This window comes from Argentina anserina, chromosome 1 (genome assembly GCF_933775445.1).
Source record: "Argentina anserina chromosome 1, drPotAnse1.1, whole genome shotgun sequence".
Lineage (NCBI taxonomy): Eukaryota > Viridiplantae > Streptophyta > Magnoliopsida > Rosales > Rosaceae > Argentina > Argentina anserina.
The window spans coordinates 21,507,368-21,525,759 of record NC_065872.1 but is presented as its reverse complement, the minus strand read 5'-3'; the positions used below and the strand labels follow the sequence as shown (position 1 = coordinate 21,525,759).

The following is an 18,392-nucleotide window of genomic DNA, read 5'->3' as shown; positions in this document are numbered from 1 at the left end:
CTTCCAACATATGATTTAAAAATAAAAAACTGACTTTTACTTCAGTAATACATTGTACTGTATTCAACCTGTGTTTCTTTACTGTACTCACATTAGTGAAACTTGTAATTGACACTGCTTTCAATTTTTAGATAAAAAAATCTGGGGGAAATGATCCTGCAAACAAGCATAGGTTCACCTCAGTCTAGTTAAGTAGCAAACACGACTAGGAAATGAAGGATCCTCCCTGCCCTACTTATTGGCTCCTTGCCGGAGTTGCTAAAATTTGTGATACTGAAAGGACAAGTGTGTAGCAGTCTGTTCCTTATTACTCCTGTCTTCTTGGTTACTGATATTTAACTGCTTACTGATAACTGCCAAGTTTATTATAGAAATAAAAAGGTAAAAAGAGGAAAAACCACGACCAGCATTTTGCTATCAATGGTAGATAAACCAATATCAAAAATTAATTTGAGAAGGACGATCTATTAGCAAAGAGTAGTCCTGCTAAGCCCTCTATACTCACCAAAAAAGAATAGAAAAAAAGAAACGTAGATACTCTAGATGCAAGGTCAATGCAGCAGTACTGAAACACTAGTCTGAGACTCTATGTTGCATGGATACGGCAAGAGGAGGCATGTCGCCGTGTCCGACACGCTCCGACACGCCGATACGACACGATACGTATTTTTTACGTATCGGGCACGCCACGTGGAGTATCGCAAAATGTTGACTTCCGGATACGTTGACCGACACGCCACATCAGCAATAGATACGCCACGTCAGCAATTTGACAATTAAAAAAATAAAACTAAAACCTAAAACCGAAATCTCATTTCAGAAACACCATTTTCTGCCTCTCACTCAGTCGCAAGCCTCAAATCTCTAGGCAATACTGCTCTTGATCGGGATCTCTCAAGCAAAGGAACAAGTATATGATCTTTCAGCAAAGGCACAGGTATATGATCTTTCCTAATCATTGAGGTTCTATCATATATACTTCAAATGTTCTTATGTATATCTTGACGGGTAATATGGTTTTCAGATTCAAACAATGTGTTTTGATAACCTTGGCATCAAATCCCATTCTTCATTTCATGTTTGTATCTGGGTCTTTCAATTTGTGCTCAAAGTCTTCAACTTTATACTAGTTATATGAAGGTTACCTGGAAAATAGCAATTGTAGCTGAACCCAGTTTGATAGAATCATTGGATAGTCTATAGTTGAACACATCAAGTAAAACCGTTGATTAAAATCAAAACGAGGAGAGTTCAGGTGATCTAATGCTCCATGCGGATGATGCACCGGATTCCCTGTCATGCGAACATGTAATCGAAAGCCTTGTTGATCTCAGAGAAAGGAACATAGTGAGTGATAAATTTGTCCACTTCCAGCTCCTGCATACCAAAATAATTTCTCACGTCAAATTAGTGTTTGCTACAATATCAGAGCATCCAAAGCTGGTTGCTAGAATGGATTGTAAACATGTGATTACCTTGTTCATGTACATCTCCACAACACGAGGAAGGTCAGTGCGAGGCTTGTAGTTACCATAGAAAGTACCCTTAAGAGTCCTCTCGTTTAAGAAGTTCATTGGATGGGTTTTGAACGCATCATCTTTGTTTGGCACTCCAACAAGTACAGCAACCCCCCAACCCTGAATTCGGACAAAAGAAGCTAAGTTACTTGTTAAAACTTCAAAAGCAACTACCAACAAGAACACATAAGCGTTAGACAGAAGCTTACATTATGAACACATTCAAATGCAGAGATCATAGCTTGAACGCTTCCAGTGCACTCAACACTCCTATCAACTCCACCATTGGTCATCTCAGCTATCACCTTTTATGTCAAAACTCAAATGTTAGTCTCTGCTATAGAGTAACCACCATGGCTTTAAGTCAAATTGAGGAGACATTAGTAGGCAAACGTGAAATAGTCAAGTATCAACAGATCTCATAGGGTTTCTGATTATAATGTTTTTCTTTTATAAATGGTCTGACTGTGACATCTGTTTCTATGTCGCTGTACGATTGCATTAGTATGCGCATAAAGAAACTGAAGTGTGTTCGTAATTTACAGTTTTCAAGACTGGTGCTGTCAATGCTGCTGCAGGATCTGCATATGCAGAATTTGGAAATACCAAGGTCATTGTTTCAGTGTGAGTATATCTCTAAGAAATTCATACTCTTATTGAATGATGTCAGTCAGTTATAGTGGTGAATTAATTTGATAATTTGTGGAGTTTATTTTCCACTGTTCTTACTTTTTGTTTTAAACTTTACTTCACTTGGCTTGTTTAGATTTGGACTGAGAGAGTAAAAAGGCAATGTTGTACAGTGATATAGGACTGAAACTGTGTAGGCAACAAGGTATAGGACTACTTGATTTTCTGCATCAAATTATGTGCAAGGGTCTCTTGCTTTCATATTTTTGGACAATGTGTTAGTATTGTTAATTTATTTTATGTATTAAACATATATATATATATATATTTTTTATTTGCCGTGTCGAAAGAGGAGTTTTTCAAATTTACCGTGTCGCATCGCCGTGTCCGTGCAACATAGCTGAGACTGTTAACGAAAACATACCAACACTATATTGTTTACCCTCAGCACATGCCATCACACTATGCCGCTTCAACATGGAGAAAGACTTTACAATGAACACTAGTTGTATTTATAACCTATTAAACCTACACTGCACAATACCAAATGCTAAAACCTAATACTCCAAAACATAAAGACCATAATGTCTCACCAACAGAACCGTAGGAGGCAGCTGTCATGTCATAGGAGCAATGAGATGATTTGATTTCTGTAGGGATAAATTGTGACCAAAGATATATATATGCAAAAAAAGATGTGGCCTAGTATGAGGTACCTTAAAAACAAGGAAGATACACCATGCATGATGCCAGAGTAACGTGATGAAGGTTAATGGAATCATGTAAAGAGAAGGGTCAGTGAACTTGAGATAATACATTAGTATTTATAACTGTATTAGTAGTGTCAACATTATCATAGATAATTCAACACATCCAGGCCACACAACTAGATTTGGCCTCAAAAGACTTTTTTTTCTTTTCTGTAAGTTATCTAGCTTATATGATTGGTCAAGCAGATCATTTGATATTTGTTATTATAGAAAGAAACCAATCATGCCCTAGATACATCTGAATTAAAAAGCCATGGGCGGCATTCATAAACTCCATATGATCCGTATCAAAAGCAAAGCCAGCAGAATTTGCAAAACAACAAACATGTTGACTCCATTTCACAAACTAGTGTACCATCTTGCAAACGCAATATAAAGTGAACGTTCAGATAAAATACAAAACAAGATCCATTTACCACATACTTGAATGCAAACTTGAATTAAGTAAATTTGTAGTTCCTCAACTCACAAGCAGAAAGCTTCCATTACCTTAGTACCTCTTTCCTTGTGCACCCCGGCCATATCCTTGGCTAGGCACCACAACCTGCGGCTCAGCTTCAGAAACCCCGGGAATTTCAGACATGCCAAGAGAAGAAAGCATGTCCAGGGTCTCTTTATCGACCTTGATGTCATCGATCCTGATGGCAGACTCTTCAGGTACAAAGTCCATGCGACGCTCGCGCTCTTCCTCCTGCAGTTTGAGTGAGATTCCCCTAACAGGGCCCTTCTGAATACGCTTCATCAGGTGAGTGGAGAAGCCAGCAATCTTGTTGCGGAGCCTCTTTGAGGGAATGATGGCAACCTCTTCCAGGATCTTCTTGTTGGTGTGGAAGTCCAAGGTCATCTTGGAGTAGTACCTCTCAATCACCTGGCGTGAAGACTTCTTCACTGTCTTGGTGCGAACACGACCCATCTTGAATCCTTAAACCTCTCCCTTACAATGATAGCAAACTAGTAATCAATTCCAAGCTAAAACAAACGTTCAGCTGATGTAACTAATTGAACACAGCTTCTTCAACCAACATGTTCAAAAACTAAGCAGCAACTATCTAGCATATGTAATTTAGCCTAGAATTTAACAAGGGTGCCTATTACCGACTACAAATTATTCAGAACACGATGCTTTAAAGTACAAAATAAACCAGAACAGAACCCAGTATTGATTTTGAACAATGACGACAATAGATAATGGAATAGCTATTAAAAGTTTCTTACAAGTAGAGGGAGAACAAGTGAGAGAAGTCTGAAGATAACTTACTGTTGGGAACGGGGGAAGATGAAGAAGCAGAGACAAGGAGGCGCAGAGAGGAAAACGAGTCGAATAGGGTGAATGTGTTTAGGGTTTCTTTTCTTATGTACGCGCACCCTTTTCATGGGTTATGGGCTGCACCCGACCCGATACTCTTCCAATTTCATTTTTATTTTCCACTCTTTCGTTAACAACATTTATTTTGGGGTTTCTTATTTATAAGAATTCATTTTGACACCCTGAATTAGAAGAATATCACCGAAGTTTTCAAAATTAGAAGAAAGTAAATCTTTTAAATTTTTTAGATGTTGCCCTTATAACTATAAATAATTACAATGTGTCACTGCTATGTCTTTCTCTCTCATCCTTCTCTGATCTCCCCCATCAGACCTCGTCGGACTCACCACCTTCAGCACGTGGATCTCGACCTCCAATTTAATCCAACCCTCGCTTTTCAAATCAAAGCTAAAGCCCAAGACCTATCTCTTAGTCGGAGTCTTTAAGCAGCGAAGCTCAACATCGATTTCTGTTGTTACTATTGATGCATGGATTGATGGGAGGAACCTAGATCAGAAACGATGGTAACAATCAGGATGTGGTAACAACAACGACAACGAATTGAAGATGAGGACGTTGCTGAGATGAGGCTGGTGGAGGAACAAGGGCTGCTATTGAAGTAGGGCTCGCCAGAAATGTATAGATCAGAGTAGATGATGATGATGGGTGCCCATAGCAGTTTTTGGGTGTTCATGAAAAATTCTGGTTTTTCCGAAGACTTTTTTGAAAGACTACTCTGAGGTCATGAGGACCAAAATCCCCTCATACCATTATTATTATGAATTACTGTTGCCAATGGATGAGAAGTCACATTATTGTGGAGTGTAGTCACTTTAATCCCCTCATACTACCTGTCACATTACTTGTCACATAACAAAGTTAGTGTGACAGATAGTGTGACTCGTAGTGTAGCTGACGAATTTTATGTGACCGGTAGTGTGACAGGTAGTGTGACTATTAGTTTACCCGTCACATTACTTTTCACATATACAAGTGTAATTTACATGTCACACTACATGTCACAGAGCAATGTTTGTGTGACTGGTAACGTGACTAAAGGTGTTCTCTATGACAACATTAATGTCGATTTGGATCGTATGAATTGATTTGAGAAGTTCAAGATCACATAATAGTAGCAAAGATTCGTTATATCTTGTCATTCTTCTTCTTCTTCTCTCATTTCTTCTTCTCGCAATATAGTCATAGAAAGTAGTGTGACATGTTGTAGTGTGAAAATTAGTGTGATAGGTAGTGTGACAATTAGTGTGATGCTAAACCCAAAATGTTAAACCCTTTAGGATTTAGGATTTAGACCTTAAATCCTAAATGTTAAACATTGTTCAGCACCTGGTAGTGTGACAGTTAGTGTGACATGCTAAGAGAAATGTCTAAATAAGCGAAATTATGTTAAACTTCAAAGAATATGGTATGAGTATGCTCAAAATGAAGAAAATAACTAGAATTAGACACCTTGAGCTCCGTCAGAATAGCTTGGAGCACGACCATGGACGACGATATCCCCTTACGAGGGTTGCTGCGCCTTGTACGGTGGTCGGTTCGGAGTGGGTATGGTATCAAATGAAATAGGGGAGAAAGATCTTTTCAACGGTACCAACTACGCTCAAATCCATTGTCGGACAGTAAATTTATGACCATAATTAGAGTAGAAAGGAAAAATAAGAAGAAAATGAGTGCAAGAAACGACAAAACAATCCGAAAAAAATATTTAAAAAGTGACTGTTTTCTAATTTTGTTTAAACCTTTTTGACTATTTCATAATTTCAGTTAAAATGAGATAACTATTGTAGGAGAATCATCTCTTAGATATTCTTGGTGTACTTGACCTAATTAGTATAGCATAGCTAGTTAAGGAATAATATCTTATCTCAAATTCATCAAGATCTTTGATGTAATGTCTATATATAAGGCTCCATATCTATTATCAAAATTACGTTCATTTTCTCGAATTCATTCGACTGTTTCACGTTATCAACCACGTAGCTCTAATCCTGAGTTCTCTAGGCATAGATCCAAAGAAAAAAATCCTAGACCTAGGAATTTCCCCTGCCGGCCACACCTCTCCCCTACCACTGCCGGCCTCCTTTTCTAACCCTCTCCGGCCGCCACTCCTCGGTGGTCTAACCTACTTTGTCGCTACATCAAGCTTCAAGGTGGCGGAGCAAAGGAAAAGAAAAAGAAAAAGAAGATTCAACATTTTTGCTAATTCAAGGTAAATTTATATGTTAGAATTCCTATTTTAATGAAATTTACTTTGATGGGAATTTCGTCTTGCATCGGGGACTTTCAAACTCCTTATTTCTTCAACCCGATTCTTTCACTTCTAGGGTAAATATCAGGGAAAATCGCCACTCAACTAATATAAAATTGTTCTGAAATAGTTATTAAATATAATTTGTTTTATTAATCCAAACTAACATCTTCAATATTTTTCTTGGAGATGCCTGTAAATACACGAACAAAGTTTGACATTCTAGATTCTCATGGTACTGAGTATCATCGATAGGTATCCGACGTGGAAATCACATTCGTCAGAAAAAAGTGTTCTGCTACCGTCAAGCCTCCAAAAGATAAAGAGAAAGTGTTCGAAGAGGTGAAAGCTCAAGTCCTAATGTTTCTCAGACGCCATATGGATAAAGGTTCTCAACAAACAGTGTCTTAAGTTCACAGATTCGAAAGTTCTTTGGGATGCTCGCCAAGAACGGTTTGACAATGCGCATGATGCACAACAACCAACTCTTTTGGTAGAATGGACATCTATACATTTACTAGATTTTGCTAAGGTTCATGATTATCACCAGGTAATGTTGAACTTTCAGGCAGACTTAAGCGTATGTGGCAAGGAGAAGACTAACGATGACATGATTGAAAGACCCTCAAAAGTTTCCCGTAATCTTTCCTTTACTAATGAATTGATAATGTTATAAAGTTTCACTTACAACTAGAGTTGTTTAAAGTACTAATATCAATCATTATTTTAACAATGTAAGCGGTAAATGCCCAAAAATTTACCACTTTATTAACTCAATTACAAACCTTGAGAATAATAGTACTAATTTGATGATGTTCTAGGATAATTATTATTATATCTCTGTGTGTGTATTAGCCTAATTAGGTTTCCTATTAGAGATAGATTTCTAAATCTGTATTAGATTATGATTCCAGATCATTCGGGATTCTGTTTATGTAATACATATATATAAACCCTCATATCATTCAATAATATACAAATATTATCATCGTACTTAATCATGACTATTTTACAATATTTTTAAAAAAAATGCATACTAATAATAATACACCCCAACACATTCTAGTCTGACCTTTTTTTTTTCTTTTCAGAAGTTTGTCATGTAGATCACCACACATATTTTTGGCAGCTCATAAGAGGCTCTATCATCTTTGTTTGTCCTAGGCCTCATGACCCTAATCATTTAGCCCGCGGATCCAAAAAACCCCCGAAAGCCCGCAAACCCGATGGGCTTTTACCCGACCTGGCTCGCGAGAAATTTCGCCAAAGCCCGTTTTTGTGGGTAGAGAGTTGAGCTTAGTTTAGATATGTGAAACCCGGCCCGCCGCACCAAAATCCTGCAAGTCCCGGCCCGTAAAAGCCCGCCAAAAAATAAAATATTATACATGCATATAAGATATTATACATATATCAATTATATGTCTTTTTTGGTAATAATTACACATAAAATATTATATATGTTAATAATACTAGATTTAAAATTTTATATTTCTTTATATTATAACTTTATACTAGATTTAAAATAAAATTGTAGTATTATGAAACAACTATATGAAGTATATGAAGAAAACTTCTCGGGATTAATCGACATCAGCTGATGTTATCGGTACTAATATTTATGGACCATGTTAAAGCTTCACGAGGTCCGACCGTAAGAATTTCGGATAAACCGAAAAAACCACAAATATACCCTAAGGGATGACCCATTACCAGGATGCGAACGTTGAAAGCTGTTTTCGTATATGAAATCATCTAATTTTTGTCACCGATCATGCACGGTCGCACCGAGGAAACTCATTTGGCAAAGCCCCGGTCAATAGTGTTTTGATTTGTCAAAACATTTCGTTGACCGTAGGTACGGACAGTCAAACTATGTCCAAAACGGATGAACGTTTTACGGATCCCTAAATATATATATCGATCACATTTGCTGGTGTCGATCAGCCGTATGCAGAACCAAAGTTGTCGATCGCCGAAGTGTCTACTAATGTATCATAACTTTTATACTAGGTTTAAAATAAAACTATCACATTATGAAGTAACTATATGAAGGAAACTTCTCGGGATTATTCGACACCAGCCGATGTGATCGGTACTTATATTTAGTGACCCTGTAAAAAATTCATTCAATTCGGACCTCGTTTGACTGAAAACATAATTAATATGCCGGTAAGGGAGGACCAATTACAAAGATGCTACGTTGAAAGCCGTTTGCATATCTGAAAATTACATAATTTTTGTTATCTATTGTGTGTGGTTTTACTGAGGAAACCCATTTGGCAAAGCCACGGTCAATGAAGTTTCAATATGTTAAAACGCCTATTTTTTAGTTAACCGTAGGTACGAACATTCAAACCATATCCAAAACAGACGAAATTTTTACGTGGTCCCTAAATATATATACTGATCACATCTGCTGGTGTCGATCGACCATATTTCGAACTGGAGTTGTTGATCGCCTAAGTGTCTACCAATGTATCCATAACCTTTTATATTATGTTTATAATAAAACTATCGCATTATGAAGTGACTATATGAAGGAAACTTCTCATGATCAATCGACACCAGCCGATGTGATCAGTATATATATTTAGTGACCCTGTAAAAAATTCATCCAATTTGGACCTCGTTTGACCGTCAAAATTTTCGGTAAACCAAAAACACCACTAATATGCCCTAATAGAAGACCTATTTTTTGTCACCGATTGTGCGCAGTCGCACCAAGGAAACTCATTTGGCAAAGCCCCAGTCAATGAGAGTTTTAATATGTCAAAACGTCTCTTTTTTTGTTGACCCTAAGTATGGACGGTCAACTATGTCCAAAACGGATGAAATTTTTACAGGTTCTCTAAATTTATATACCGATTACATCTGCTGGTGTCGATCGACCATATTTCAAACTGGAGTTGTCGATCGTCGAAGTATCCACTAATATATTATAACCATTATATTAGGTTTATAATAAAACAATCACATTATGAATCGACTATATGAAGGAAACTTCTTGGAATCAATTGACACCATCTGATGTGATCGGTATATATATTTAGTGACCATTTTTAAATTTCATCCAATTCGGACCTCGTTTGACAGTCAAAATTTCCGGTAAACCAAAAACACCACTAATATGTCCTAAGTGATGACCAATTAACAAGATGCGAATGCCGAAAGCTATTTACAAATTTGAAATCACCTAATCGTGCATGGTCGCAACAAAGAAACAATTTGGCAAAGCCCCGGTCAATGAGGTTTTATTATGTCAAAACGTCTTTTTTTTTGTTGATCATAGGTATGGACGGTCAAACCATTTTCAAAATAGAAGAAATTTTTACAGTGTCCCTAAATATATATATATATATATATATATATATCAATCACAGCTATCGATGTCAATCAACAATATTTCGAAACTAAAATATATTTGCCATTTTTTTAGAATGTTTTATAATAATTCTTTTATTGTTGCAAACCCTTAAATAAAAGTATTATGTTTTTTTTTTCTAATACAATCTCGCAAGGCCTAGTTCAGCACGCAAAAGCCCGCAATACCCGCTTTAGGTGGGCGGGCTTGGATCTTCATATTTATGAAAATACATGGTCCGTCATTTATTTAAATTTACTAAGACCTGGCCCACGCTCGCCACTAATGGGCTGAGTCCAGCCCGTTGACGAGCCCTAGTTTGTCCTTTGCATGGAGAAAAGATACTTCGGCCGATCTTTGCAGAAGCATAATTCAACCATGCTTTTAACTCATTCGAACTACTGCTCCAAAAGTGACATATTGTACATGTCTGTCGTCGACCCTTTGACAATTGCCTACCTCGCTATTATATTTTTTATTTATTTACTCCCACTCCCTTCCTCCTAGTCTCCTACCTCTATATATAATATCACCCTCCCAAACTCTGAAACTCATATAGTCATATGCATCAATGTTCCCAAACACATAAGGCTCATTATCATCAATTGCGTACCATCTAAGGATGTAGCTACACACAGGTTAGGGTGGGCTACAACCCACCCCAAATTCTCTACAAACTTGACTTTATAGCTGATGCATGATGAAATAACTATATATTATTGAATGATATGGGGGCCTATATATAGGCATTACAAAACTATAATCTCATAGGATTCGGAGTCATAATCTATTACAGAGATACTAATCTATCTCCTAACAGGAAACCTATTAGGCTAAGACACACACAAGGGTAGAATAGTAATTCTCCCGAAACACTCCTCCTTGTATCGCATGTCTAGTTGCATGGTGCACAACGTTAACTCGGTAAAAACCTTGTCAATCAAAACAAAAACCTCTTGGGTAAAACAAAAGCTTGATCGAAGGGAAAAAGAGCACAACGCAGCAACTACTCAAAGATCATAACATCTGATGTAGACTCCCCCTGAAGTCTAGCAAACTCTAAAATTCTGATAAACGACGCATGCCAATGCTCTTCACATGTTTCACAAAAGTAGATTTAGGCAAAGACTTGGTGAACAAATCCGTAACATTAGATTCTGAACTCACTTGATTGATTTGAACATTCAAGAACTTCTGTTGTTGAACGTGGTAGAAGAACTTGGGCAAAATATGCTTGGTGTTGTCTCTCTTGATGAAACCTAACTTTGTTTGCTCTATGCAAGCAACATTATCTTCATAAATGCACGTAGGTTGATTAGTTGTAGAGACTAATCCACAAGAATCACGAATATGACGAATGAGTGATCATAGCCAAACACATTCTTTAACTGCTTCATGGAGAGCGATGATCTTCGCGTGATTCGAAGAAGTAGCAACAAGAGTTTGCTTCGTGGATTTGCAAGATATCGCCGTATTCCCAATGGTAAACACATAACCGGTTTGAGAACGAGCCTTATGAGGGTCAGAGAGGTACCCTGTATCGGCATAACCAACTAACAAGTTGTTTGGAGTCTTTGCATCGGGGGAAGGAGCTGCACGGAACCGGTTGCTGCTCTCGGCACCGTGGCTGCCGGCGGCGGCTCTGCCACGTACGGCGGTGCTGCTGGGGCTTCATGCGGCGTCGGTGTGAAGTGACATGGCCATTGTGTTTTCTCTGTTGTAAGGATAGAACAATCCCATGTCAAGGGAACCTTTCAAGTACCGAAACAAATGCTTGATTTCATTCCAATGACGTAGCGTACACGCGGAGCTATATCTAGCTAATAGGTTCACTGCGAAAGATATGTTGGGTCTAGTGCATTGAGCAAGATACAATAGTGCCCCAATTGCACTAAGGTATGGAACTTCAGGTTCAAGCACTTCTTCATCATCCTCTTTAGGACGGAATTGATCCTTCTTGATATCTAGACTTCGGACGACCATGGGAGTAGACAATGAACTGCATAGATCCATATTAAAACGTCGAAGCATCTTCTGCGTGTAGTTCGATTGGTGGACTAAGATGTCGTCAGCCTTATGCACAAGCTCAAGGCCGAGACAAAAGTTCGTCCTCCCTAGGTCCTTCATCTCAAATTCCGACCTCAAATAAGACACGGTCTCTTCAATCTCATAAAGAGTACCAATTATATTCATGTCATCAACGTAGACCGCAACGATGACGAATTCGGAATTTTTATTTCGTGTGAACATGCATGGGCATAGTTCATCATTCTTATATCCTCTATCTTTCAAGTACTTGTGCAATCGATTGTACCACATTCTTCTGGATTGCTTCAACCCGTACAACGAATGACGTAATCTGACTGCATGAGCACTCCGTGGTCTGGAGGCACTTGATGGAGGTAAAGGTAGTCCATTAGGAGCTTTCATGTATATCTCTGTGTCAAGATCCCCATAGAGATAAGGTGTGACCACATCCATAAGCTGCATATTTAGTCTTTCGAACACTACCAGACTAATGAGGTAGCGGAAGGTAATAATGTCCATCACAGGAGAATAAGTCTCTTCATAGTCAATGTCAGGTTGTTGTGAGAATCCTTGCACCACGAGTTTTGCCTTATAACGCACGATCTCGTTCATCTCATTACGCTTACGAACGAATACCCATTCATGTCCAACTGGTTTGACATCTCTTGGAGTCAATTCAACCTTTCCGAAAACTTCTCTCTTCACTAATGAGTCAAGTTCTAAGGCTTCAACCGAGAACATTTCATTCTTACAACGTATCCAAGGTGACATGTGGACCTATTCAACTAGAATGTATACCTTTTAGATATTTTATGGTATTGGTTAATGCATCGACGCGTTGGTCACACGTCGCTTTGATATCCACAAGGAATGCTGCATTTGCTAAGTTATTAGCTGAGATTATCAAACTTCGGGCTTACCACCTTGACTATCCTATTAAATCTATTTGTTTGGATAATGCTGGAGAATTCACCTCCAAAACTTTTGATGATTACTGCATGTCTATTGGGATCGAAGTTGAACATCTCGTTCCTCATGTTCATTCACAGAATGGTTTAGCAGAGGCTACCATCAAGCGTATTCAGCTTGTTGCTCGGGCAATGGTTATGGGTACTAACCTGCCGGTCTCTGCGTGGGGATATGTAATGTTGCATGCAGTGACACTTATTCGTTTCAGACCCGCGGCTAACCAAGCGTTTTGTGCGTACATATGGTAACTGGTTACAAACCCAATATTTCACACTTACGCATTTTTGATTGTGCCGTCTATGTGCCTATTACGCCTTCTCTGCGTACTAAGATGGGTCCTCAGAGACGATAAGGTATCTATGTTGGTTATAATTTTCCACGATTGTCTGCTACTTAGAACCAACCACCAGAGATCTCGTTATTGCAAGATTTATAGATTGTCACTTTGATGAGAAATGCTTCCCGTCGTTAGGGGGGAGATGGGAATGTTATCATTCCAAATGAATGTCAGGAATTGACGTGGTGTGTCCCCACTATGTCTCATTATGATCCCTGTACTGCTCAAAGTGAATTAGAAGTGCAACACATTATCGACCTCCAGAAAGTCACGGATTCGATGCCCGACGACTTTGTAGATATTGCTAAAGTGACGACATCAAACATACCCGCTGCAAATGTACCGACACGGTTGGATGTCCTGAAACACGGGCGTGGAAGATAAGCTTCTAGACCTAGCAAATGTTCTCGGTCCACATGTGTGACTCTGTTAAGTCTATCATTTTCTAGGAAGAGACTCAAGAGAGTGAGTTCTAGAGGCAAGTAATATTGTTTAGAGAGTTTTTAATGAATTACACAACTTTTGAGATTTTTTTTTGAAGGGAAAGTTTTGAGATTTCTATAAATATAGAGATTTTCATTCTCTCTCTTTCCGCTTTCTCTAGAATAGATGATGCTTAAACAATTCACGTAAAACACTTGTTTTAAAATAGACATTGTTATAGTTTTACAAGAGCTGGTGGATACTCAAAAATTAGGGAGAATAAAAAGTAAAAAGGGAAGATAAAAACAAAAAGGGAGAAAACAAAGAAGAAATTTCAAAAAGGAGAAACTAAAAAGATATGGAAAAGGAGGTGGGCAGGTTTTGAACATAGGTCACATGAAGTTTTAGATGAGCTCTAAGAGTATCTCCAACAACTTTTGTATAAATTCTCTATTGTAAAGAAGAAAATCACAAAATCTTAATAAAAAAAATGTCATCATCTCCAATAGCTCTTCTATTTTACTTGAGAAACTTAAATGCATTTCTGTATAATTTGGTGAATATATGGAAATATGATATATTTATTCAAATTAAAGAAAATTAAAATCTTGACTTTATTAACTTTTCCTTTTTTAGGTAGAGAGAGTGAATTATAAAGGCAATTAATAAAGTTTAGAGATTTTTTATTGAATTATACAAGTTTTGAAATTCTACAAATGTAGAGATTTTCATTCTCTCTCTTCTCTATAATAGAGGATGCTTTACTTTAGATGTTGGAGCAAAAATATGGTGTTCTTCATATATAATAGAGATAATTCGAGTTTTAAAAAAGCTATCGGCTAGTTAACTCTTGATTCCCACAATCTTTTAGTGATCACACATGCTAAATTTGTCTCTTATGTTGATGTAAGACGAGATTTGATGTCATAATATGTCCATAATATATCGTCTTAATTATTAGATTTGAGTTTTGATTTTTGTAGAACGATAATCTGAAAATAAACGAGAATGCAGACACGTGTACAAATAAAATGTAATTTATTGAATATCAAGCTCGGGGTTACAATCTTTGTGAACTCCTCTGATTTTATCTTCGTATATGACTAGGCTCAAGGGTGACGTGCACTTGATCTTGAGAATTTGAGTTTGATTCGGATTTAGATTTGATGAAGAACGAGCGATTTGGCCGCTTGATGATTCTTCGTGGACTTGAGTTTGGATTTGGATTTGTTGAAGAATGAGCGATTTGGCTGCTTGATGATTCTTCGTGGACTTGAGTTTGGATTTGGATTTGATGAAGAACGAGCGATTTGGTGGCTTGACGATTCTTCGTGGACTTGAGTTTAGATTTGGATTTGATGAAGAACGAGCGATTTGGTGGCTTGATGATTCTTCGTGGATTTGATGATCTTCGTGGATTTGATGATCTTCGTGGACTTGAGAGACTTCGGGATTTGTTGAGAGTGATCTTGCTCAAGTGATTTTCTCTCTTCTTCTCAAGTCCCCCTCTTCATCTTGAAGGGGGTATTTATAGTGTTAAGGTTTCTATTTTGTAGAGTATTTTAATGACATTAAAATAATAAATTTCTTTAATTGTATAATTAAATCAATATGTATTTTCCGATTAATTTAAAATTAGTTATTCTCATAATTAAATCAAACAGAAAATAATTGACTTAATTATAACCGTTAAAAATTTATTAATTTAATCGAATATCCGATTACCATTTTGAATCGTCAATGACATTCAATTTCCGATTTACGTCGGAATCACGTAGCTTTAATTACGATCATCCATTTATGTGCTGACACGAGTTTTATTCGGATCCGCACCAACTTTGTTGACTTTTGAGCCACGTGTGCAATTTTGTCGGGCTCTTGGTCGATTTAATTTTTTAACGAAGATAATTCACTTCATTAAATTTCATGTGTCTACAATTTTATCTAGAATAGTATTATTTTCGTTTTAGGATTTTTTTTATCTAGGGTTATTTGTTTCCTTTTTAATTTAGATTCTTAGTATTTTGTATTCAATTAGGTTTTTGATTCTGTTTAGGTTTTGATGCCTATATAAGCATCATCATCCTATGTATTAATCATCTCTCATATCAATAAAAACCCTATTATTATAGAAGGTTCTCTATATTTCTTACGGGTTTACCGTAATGGCTAGTGGATTCTAGCTTATCTCACATGGCTTTCGACGCTTGATGGAGCCCCCTACTATCGTGTCCACGCTTCCCGCATCATTTGGTATCAGAGCGGGTTCGCCGCTTTGTAGCAGATCCATGGGAGTAGTTGACCCCGCCAACCTCAACGACGTTGGTTGTAGAGTATCTATCCAAATTGACAAGAAACATATCAAGGGATTTCGCCCTTGATTAATCTCATAAATTCCAAATTGACGAGGAACATGTCAAGGGAATTCGCCCTCGGTTAACCTCATCAATCCTATCATAAGAAAAAAAAATGGAGCATTGGTTTTCTCAAGACAATGGTTTTATGGCTATCAAGTTTTATTCCTATGATCATGCTGCAATCAAGATGAACTCGAGGTCGAGTTCTTTTCAAGTGGAGGAGTCTGATGTAGGATGAGATTTGATGTCAGAATATGTCCATAATATATCGTCTTAATTATTTGATTTGAGTTTTGATTTTATCTAGAATAGTATTATTTTCATTTTGGGATTCTTTTATCTAGGGTTATTTGTTTCCTTTTTAATTTGGATTCTTAGTATTTTGTATTCAATTAGGTTTTTGATTATGTTTAGGCTTTGATGTCTATATAAGCATCATCATCCTATGTATTAATCATCTCTCATATCAATAAAAACCCTAGTATTAAAGAAGTTTCTCAATATTTCTTACGGGTTTACCATAATGGCTAATGGATTCTAGCTTATCTCACATGGCTTTCGACGCTTAAAGGAGCCCCTACTATCGTGTCCACGCTTCCCGCATCATATGTAATCCCCATGCATTGCCTTTCATTTTTATCAATCTTGGAATGATTTTGGGATTCACTCAGACATTGATTGTAACTGTTGAGTAGCAAGTTAGTTCATCGATTTATGCGCTTATTTGTATTTCCATCATTATTGGTTAATTAGAAAATAAAGTTCCATACATAATGAGCATATAATAAAGGCCTATAATAAATAAAGATAAGGAGATGAAATTAGCGTTAGACTTAGAGACATAATACAATCCAAATGACTTAGTTTGTTAACCCAACAAATCAACACCTAACTACCTAAAGCCTCTACTTCTCTACCAAAATATATCGTTTTGTACTTCTCTACTTAGTTGGTATCAGTATTAACATGTGCTAAATACCAACCATTTTTTCATGACATCAGCTGCGAACACATGCCATTTAAAATTGGATACCATTATTTCATTTGAAAATCCATTAGTGCTCTTTTGAACAAAGCTCATGCCTGTCTCTATAGATTTTTTTTTTTCGAATTAAAGAGATTGTATGAGCTCAAGCATACTGTTATATACTAATATATATGGAACAATTACAAGTTTATTCAACCATTCAAAAATCAGAATGGAGATGGCTAGTAAACATACTTGCTATGTGAATGATTTTCCTAAATAGTGATAGACATATACGATTCCATGTCTTAATGCCAAGGTTACCTAAATTGTTAATATTACTGATTGGATTTTTGATTTTCAATTGCTAATAATACCTAATAGCACATGTTTCTGTATTTGCAGATATCAAAGTTGGTGACATAATAGAGAAGAACAATTTGGTGAAATTTGCGAGTCTTTGTAAGTGATTCTATGTTATCAACGATTATCACCATTAGATTTTTTCCCTTAGATCAATTTTGTACATTGAAGTTAGATACAAGCATATCAAATTAATATATACACTTATACCGAATTGGTAACATTGTCACTTTTCTTTCTTATTTAGATAAAAAAACCATTCAAGTAGGTGTCATGAATTGTTGATTACGATAAACACTAAATTTCAGAGGGATGATTGTTGTGAGTTATATATTTTTGTCACTTGAATCATAGTAGCCTGAATTGGAATCCATGTTCTCTTTGTGTATGATATAATATACTAGGGAAGGTGAGAAGATTCCCATTTTTCTAGAATAGTGCCTTCAAGCAATATGCAGATGTAGACACATGAAATTTAATAAAGTAAATTATCTTTGTTAAATAATTACATCGACTAAGGACCCGACAAAATTGCACACGTGACCCAAAAGTAAAAAAAGTTGGTGTTGATCTGAATAAAACTTGTGTCAGCACATAAATGGATGATCGTAATTGATGCTACGTAATTCCGACGTAAATCGAAAATTGAATGTGTTTGACGATTCGAAATGGTAATCAGACATTTGATTGAATTAATAAATTTCTTAGTGGTTATAATTAAATCAATTATTATTTTCTGTTTAATTTAGTTATGAGAATAACTAATTTAAAATTAATCGGAAAATACATATTGATTTAATTATACAATTAAAGAAATTTATTATTTTTAGTATCATTAAAATATTCTACAAAATAGAAACCTGTACACTATAAATACCCCCTTCAACATAAAGAGAGGGGGGATATTTTTAGACTTGGAGAAGGAGGATTTTAGACTTGAGAAAAATGGAGAAAATCACTTGAGCAAGATCACTCTCAACAAATCCCGAAGTCTCTCAAGTCCACGAAGATCATCAAATCCACGAAGAATCGTCAAGCCACCAAATCGCTCGTTCTTCATCAAATCCAAATCTAAACTCAAGTCCATGAAGAATT

General features: G+C 36.7%; 2 protein-coding genes across 3 annotated transcripts in view; both read right to left on the bottom strand.

The window, feature by feature from the left end:
- Window positions 1–873: 873 nt before the first annotated feature.
- LOC126803858 (alcohol dehydrogenase 1-like) lies at window positions 874–2,132 on the bottom strand. Its single transcript, XM_050531581.1, has 4 exons — window positions 2,061–2,132; window positions 1,727–1,822; window positions 1,476–1,637; window positions 874–1,377 (listed from the first exon to the last, which is right to left on the bottom strand). Exons 1-4 carry the CDS (start codon window positions 2,130–2,132, stop codon window positions 1,297–1,299), a joined length of 411 nt encoding a protein of 136 aa, XP_050387538.1. The 3' UTR covers window positions 874–1,296.
- Window positions 2,133–3,154: 1,022 nt separating this feature from the next.
- LOC126791983 (40S ribosomal protein S17-like) overlaps window positions 3,155–18,392 on the bottom strand; it is a 56,409-nt gene continuing 41,171 nt past the window's right edge. The window contains exons 1-2 of one of the 2 annotated variants that reach the window (XM_050518495.1): window positions 4,176–4,312; window positions 3,155–3,851 (exon numbers count right to left, since the gene is read on the bottom strand). In XM_050518495.1, the coding sequence (XP_050374452.1) occupies window positions 3,408–3,830 (423 nt within the window). In that variant the 5' untranslated portion in view covers window positions 3,831–3,851; window positions 4,176–4,312 and the 3' untranslated portion in view covers window positions 3,155–3,407. Of the gene's footprint in view, window positions 3,852–4,175; window positions 4,313–18,392 lie in introns of those variants that run through there. The other variant, XM_050518502.1, reaches the window with a different exon arrangement.

What these genes read in the sequence shown, in the direction of transcription:
- LOC126803858 (XM_050531581.1), bottom strand. Translation starts at nt 2,132, where the DNA reads ATGACCTTGGTATTTCCAAATTCTGCATATGCAGATCCTGCAGCAGCA. An exon ending in CATTTGAATGTGTTCATAAT is followed by an intron (nt 1,638 to 1,726) that starts GTAAGCTTCTGT and finishes GTCCGAATTCAG; the next exon opens with GGTTGGGGGGTTGCTGTACT. An exon ending in TGGAGATGTACATGAACAAG is followed by an intron (nt 1,378 to 1,475) that starts GTAATCACATGT and finishes TTTGGTATGCAG; the next exon opens with GAGCTGGAAGTGGACAAATT.